Source organism: Corapipo altera, unplaced genomic scaffold, assembly GCF_003945725.1.
Source record: "Corapipo altera isolate COAL_440 unplaced genomic scaffold, ASM394572v1 59463, whole genome shotgun sequence".
NCBI classification, from domain to species: domain Eukaryota; kingdom Metazoa; phylum Chordata; class Aves; order Passeriformes; family Pipridae; genus Corapipo; species Corapipo altera.
In genome coordinates this window covers 1-5909 of record NW_020886585.1, presented here as the reverse complement: position 1 = coordinate 5909, position 5909 = coordinate 1, and the positions used below count along the sequence as shown (strand labels likewise).

The 5909-nt window shown below is 67.8% G+C and overlaps 2 protein-coding genes across 2 annotated transcripts; one reads left to right on the top strand and one right to left on the bottom strand.

The window, feature by feature from the left end:
- Positions 1–5: 5 nt before the first annotated feature.
- LRRC61 (leucine rich repeat containing 61) lies at positions 6–2172 on the top strand (the record flags this gene model as incomplete). Its single annotated transcript, XM_027632419.1, has 1 exon — positions 6–2172. A coding segment is annotated over one exon (783 nt), but the record flags the coding sequence as incomplete, so codon positions are not given.
- Positions 2173–2342: 170 nt separating this feature from the next.
- On the bottom strand, positions 2343–5530 carry RARRES2 (retinoic acid receptor responder 2). The gene is made up of 5 exons (XM_027632418.1): positions 4937–5530; positions 3672–3773; positions 3097–3201; positions 2902–3015; positions 2343–2488 (listed from the first exon to the last, which is right to left on the bottom strand). Exons 1-4 carry the CDS (start codon positions 5108–5110, stop codon positions 2902–2904), a joined length of 495 nt encoding a protein of 164 aa, XP_027488219.1. The 5' UTR covers positions 5111–5530; the 3' UTR covers positions 2343–2488.
- Positions 5531–5909: the final 379 nt, after the last annotated feature.

Below are 5909 nucleotides of genomic sequence, written 5' to 3'. Positions count from 1 at the left end.
AGGAGGAGGAGGAGGAGGAGGAGGAGGAGGAAGGCTCTGGGGTGTGCGTGACCCCGGCCCTGCTGAAGGCCTGCACGGGCGAGTTCTCCCTCGAGTCCATCCTGCTGCTGCGGCTGCGGGGCCGCGGCATCGCCCACCTGGGCTGCCTGGCCGACTGCTCCAACCTGGAGTGGCTGGACCTGTCCGGGAACGCCATCGCGGCGCTGGCCCCGCTGGCCGCGCTGCGCGCCCTGGCCGTGCTCAACCTGGCGGGCAACCGCGTGGCCAGCGTGGAGCCGCTGCGGGGCTGCCGCAGCCTGCGCCAGCTCAACCTGGCCGGCAACCGGCTGCGCAGCCTGCGCCAGCTGCGCTGCCTGCAGGGCCTGCGGCACCTCGAGAGCCTGCGCCTGCGGGACCCGCTGGCCCGCCTGGGCAACCCGCTCTGCGCCGCGCCCGCCTACCGCGCCGCGCTGGCCGCCATGCTGCCCGGCCTCAAGGCCATCGACGGGCAGCGCGTGGCCGGGCGCGGCAGCGAGCTCTTCCGCCTGTGCCGCGAGCTGGACGCCGCGCTGGACGGCGGGGCCGCGGCCGAGGGGCCAGCGGAGCCCCCCCGGGGCCCCCAGCCCTGGGTGCAGGCCGGGTTCTGGGAGCCGCGGGCGCCGCGCCGCAGCCCCGTGCTGGAGGAGGCCACGCGGCAGCTCGGGGAGGCCCTGCGGGAGTGCCGCGAGCTCGGCCGGCGCGCCGACGACTCCATCGCACAGGCACAGCGGGCGCTCGGCCGCCGGCACGCCGGCAACTACGGCTTCTGAGCCACGGCGGGCCCGGGGGGCACAGCGGGGCTGGGGGGCTCCAAATGGAGCGGGGGGACGCCAAAGGGGGCCGAGGGGGGCTCCAAACGGGGCTGGGGGGCACCCAGAGACACCACAGCCAACACTGGGACTGGGGAACCACCAGAGACACCGGAGCCAGGAGCCCTCGAGTTCTGAGCTGGGGGACTCCATATAGGGTTGGAGGCTTCCAAATGGGGCTGGGGGGAGTCCCAAAACGGGGCTGGGAGGGCACCAGATGGGGCCAGGGGGCACCCAGAGACAACACAGCCAACACTGGGACTCAGACCATCACAGGTGCCACAGCCAGGAGCCCTCAAGTTCTGAGCTGGGGGGGCCTGAAACAGGGCTGAGGGGCTCCCAGAATGGGGGGTCAGGGGGCACCAAATGGGGCTGCGGGGTCCAAATGGGGCTGGGGGGTCTAAAAAGGGCCAGAGGAGCTCCAAATGGGGCTGGCGGGCACCCAGAGATGCCACAACCAGCACTGAGCCCATGAGACCAACCAGAGCCACCACAGCCCAGACGCTTCGAGCTTTGAGCTGAGGGACTCCCAAAATGGGGCTGGGGGGGATCCAAATGGGGCTGGGGGACTTTAAATGGAGTTGAGGGGGCTCCAAATGGGGCTAGGGGACACCCAGAGACAGCACAGCCCAGAGCCCTTGAGTTCTGAGCTGAGGGGCCTGAAACGGGGCTGAGGAGGTCCCAAAATGGGGCTGAGGGGCTCCAAATGGGGATAGGGGGGCACCCAGAGCTACCATAGCCAATACGGGGACCACGAGACCACCCAGAGTCACCACAGACCACTCTGGGTCATGAGACCCCAGAGCCTTCAGCTTTGGACTGGGGGACCCCCAAAGCCACCACAGCCCACACCAGGAAACCACCCAGAGCACCACAGCCTGGCACCTCGGGGTTCTGAGCTGGGGGGTCCCAAACAGGGCTGGGGGGGCGTCCAGAACCACCACGGACCACACCAGGACCAGGAGACCACTCAGAGCCACTGCAGCCAACACTGGGACGGGGAGACCACCCAGAGCCACCACCAGTCTGGTACCTTTGGATTCTGAGCTGGGGGGCCCCAAAAACGAGACTGGAAGACTCCCAGAGCCACCACAGCCCACACCAGGACCGTGAGACCACCTAGAGCCACCACAGCCTGGCACCTTCAGCTTCTGAGCCGTGGGATCCCAAAACCGGGGCTGGGAGACCCCCAGAGCCACCACAGCCTGGCACAGGGTCACCGGGGGACACAGAGGAGCTGCAGGGAGCCTGGCCTTGGCTGCGGGACATCGTGGGGACCGGGGGATGTTGGGGGGACATCCCTGGACAGGGGACATGGTGTCACTGCAGTAAACACGTCCCACCCGCTGGTGTCCCTGTGTCCTGCGGCCTCGGGGGCACTGCCTTGTACCCACTGCTCAGCCCGGGCCCTCTGAGTCCCCCCCATCCCTGGGGACAACGGGCAGGGGGTGGCACGGGGGTGGTGACACGGAGCCCAATTCCCTCCCAGTTCCCGTTGGGAATAAGAGCCGGGACAGCGGAGCCAGCACTGGGTTTACTGGGGAGCGGGGACAGGCAGGAGGGGGGGACACGCCCGGGACCCTCCTCGGTCACGCGGTGCTGGGGGGTGACAAGCGGGGGGTCCGGGACCCCCATGGCAGCGTCCGTCGGTGCTGTGGTGCCTGGAGAGGGGACACGGGGAGGGGGGGCTGTGACAGGACCCCCCATGTCCCTGTGTCCCCATCCCAGGAGGTTCTTCGGCCATGTCCCCATCCGGGGGGATTCTCCATCTGTGTCCCCACATCCCCACCTCAGGGGATTTCTCCAGGCGTGTCCCCTGTCCCCGTCCCAGGGAGTTCTCCCGCCCATGTCCCTGTCCCAGGGGGTGTCCCGACATCCCCATGCCGGGGGGTTCTCTGAAGTGTTCCCATCCTGGGTGTTCTCTCAGTCATGTTCCTGTCCCGTGGTGTCCCCGTGTCCCCATCCCAGGGTGTTCTCCAGGTGTATTCCCATGTTGCCATCCCAGCGGGTTCTCGGGTATGTCCCTGTCCCAGGGTGTCCCTGGGGGTGTCCCCAGGGCTGTCCCCATACCCACCTATGCCGGCAGCCCCCGGGAGAAGGCGAACATTCCAGGCAGGTACAGCGCGTCCCCTCCCTTCCCGGCCTCCTCCACCGCCCGGCACTCGGCCTCATCCCGCTGCCGGATCTCCTGCGGGCACAGCACGGGCTGGCACCGGCCAGGGGCAGGGGGGGACACTGGGGGACACTGGGGGGACAGGGGGCAGCTCACCTTGGCCGCCAGGTGATGGGCGGGGCCGCAGTTGTGGTACTTGTCCAGCACCTTGGGGACGTCGCCGGTGTCGAACTTGTAGCAGGCCAGGCAGGTCGGCTTCCGCTGGGGACACGGCGGGATGTCACCCTCCCCGGGCCGTCCCAGCCCCTGGCACCCACCACTGTCCCCTCCATCCCACCCTGGCACCCGCAGCAGCACGGTGGGGGGAACGGGGGGCCCGGGGGACGTCCAGGGACCGTGTCACACCCAGGATGGGGCCCAAGGGAAGCGACACCCTGGGATGGGCCCTAAGGGAGGGGGGCCACTCCAGCACACGGCTCAAGGAATGGGGACACCCCAGGGTGTGTCCCAGGGGACGGGGAATGTTGCCCAAGGGAGGGGGACACCTTGGAATGTGCCCTAAGGGAGGTGGGGGGACACCTGGGATGTGGCCCAGGGGAGATGGGGACACTCACGGGATGTGGCCCAAGGGAGGGGGGGACACCCCGGGGTGTGGGACGTGCACCGAGGGATGGGAACGCCCCGGGAGGTGCCTCAGGGAAGGGGGGATGCCCCAGGCCGTGCCCCCTCACCCGGTTCTCCACCACGCGGCACTGGCGCTGCGGGCCCCGCTTGCGGCACGACGTCTGCGCCAGGCCCAGCCGGAGCTGCACGAACGTCCCCGAGGGATCCTCCTGCGGGAACATGGGGGGGAGAGCGTGGCAGGGACCCCAAACCCCACAGCCTGCCAGGGGAATCCAGCCCCCCCCAGGAATCCCAAACCCTGGGAGCAACCCAAAGCCCCCAGAGGGACCTCAAATGCCAGGAGGGACCCTGAGCCCCACAGATCCCAACCCCTGGGAGGGACCCCAAACTCCAAAGGGACCCTGAATGCTGCAGACTCCCAGGAAAATCCAGCCCCAGGAATGACCCCAGGGTGGGTGAGTGGCCCAAAGGGGGGGTGCCCAGAGCTCCTGGCTCTTCCTGGATGTGAGTGGTGCTCCAGGGGCAGCGGGATGGACCCGGATCCATTAATGAGTAACTGAGCTCAGCCAGGCCCAGGCAGCGGGGCTGATCCCGGGCACTCCAGGACACCCTGGCACCCACTGCCTACCTGTTCCCTCTGGGACACCTCACCCCACTGCCCTGACCCTCTCATCATTCCCATGGCCATCCTGGATCCCAGTCCTGAACCCTGAATCCCGAAATCCTGGTGCTGATCCCCACCCACCTCCCACTCCCTTGGGGACACTCCAACCCCTTCCCCATTCCCTCTGGCACACCCCAACACCCTCCTCATTCCCATGGCCATCCTGGATCCTTAACCCCAAATCCCGATCCCGAATCCCATTGCTCACCCCCTCAGTGATCCTCTCCACCATCTGCTCCCTCTGGGGCACCCCAGGACACAACAACACCCTCCCTGTTCCTGTGGCCATCCCAAACCCTGGATCCCAGATCCCGAATGCTGTTACTCACCTGCTCGATGATCCTCTCCACCGACTGCTCCGGCTGGGACACCCCAAATACCTCCCCATTCCCTCTGGGACACCCCAACCCTCTCCCCATTCCTTCCAGGACATCCCAACTGCCTCCCCAACCCTCTCCCCATTCCTTCCAGGACATCCCAACTGCCTCCCCAACCCTCTCCCTGTTCCTGTGCCCACCCTGAGCCCCAGATCCTAATTCCAATCCCTGCTCCCCCATTTCATGACCCCCCCCAGCCGCCTGCTCCCTCCTGGACACTCCGTCCCCCTCCCCGCTCCCTCTGGGACACTCGAACCCCCTCCCCGCCCCCTCCCCGTTCCCGTGGCCATCCCGGACCCGCTCCCGGTCCCGCTGCGATCCCGCCGCTCACCCTCTCGATGACCCCGTCCAGCTCCCTCTCCCTGAAGAGGAAATGCACGTTGCTGCGCCCGTGGAAATATTCCAGCACGTCCCGGACCACGCGCCGCTGGAGCGGGGACTGCCCCGCGGCCACCGCGGCCACCGCCAGGGCCAGCGGCAGCCACAGGGACACCGGGAGCCTCATCCCGCCGGGAATGGCCTCACGGAGCCGCCGGCCGCTGGCGTCGGGCTGGCATGAGCCGATTTCCTGGGATCTGCCCCCAAATCCGCCCCCGGGACGGCCCCGCGAGTGACCGGGAGGAGGGGCTGGAATGGGATGGGGGGAGAGACCCCGGGAATGGCGGCGGGGCCCGCGGGAATCACGGCCCGCCCTCGGGAATGGGCTCCTGCCCACGGGAGTGGCTCCTGCTCCCCGGGAACAAACTCCTGCACCCCCGGGAATGGGCTTCGGCGCCCCGGGAACAAACTCCGGCTCCCGGGAATGGCGTCATGCCGGGAATGACATCCCGGGAACCAACTCCAGCCCTCTGGAATGGCTTCATATCCCACTGGGAATGACGTCCTGCCCCCGGGAACAACCTCCTGAGCCCCAGAAATAGCTTCATGTCCCACTGGGAATGGCATCCTGCCCCTGGGAACAAACTCCTGCCCCCGGGAATGGGCTCCACGCCCTGGGAACAGGCTCCTGCCCCCCGGGAATGGATTCATGTCCCATTGGGAATGACACTGTGCCCCTGGGAATGTCTCCTGCCCCCAGGAACGGGCTCCTGAACACAAGGAATGGCCACCAGCCCACTGGGAACAACCTTCTGCCCCTGGGAATGTCATCACATCCTGCTGGGAATGACGTCCTGCCCCCAGGAACAGACTCCTGCTAATGAGCATAGACTCCTGGCCACTGGGAATGGTGTCATGTCCCTGGGAATGGGCTCCTTCCCCTGGGAACGGGATCGTGCTCCCGGGAACAGCCCCTGAACCCCAGG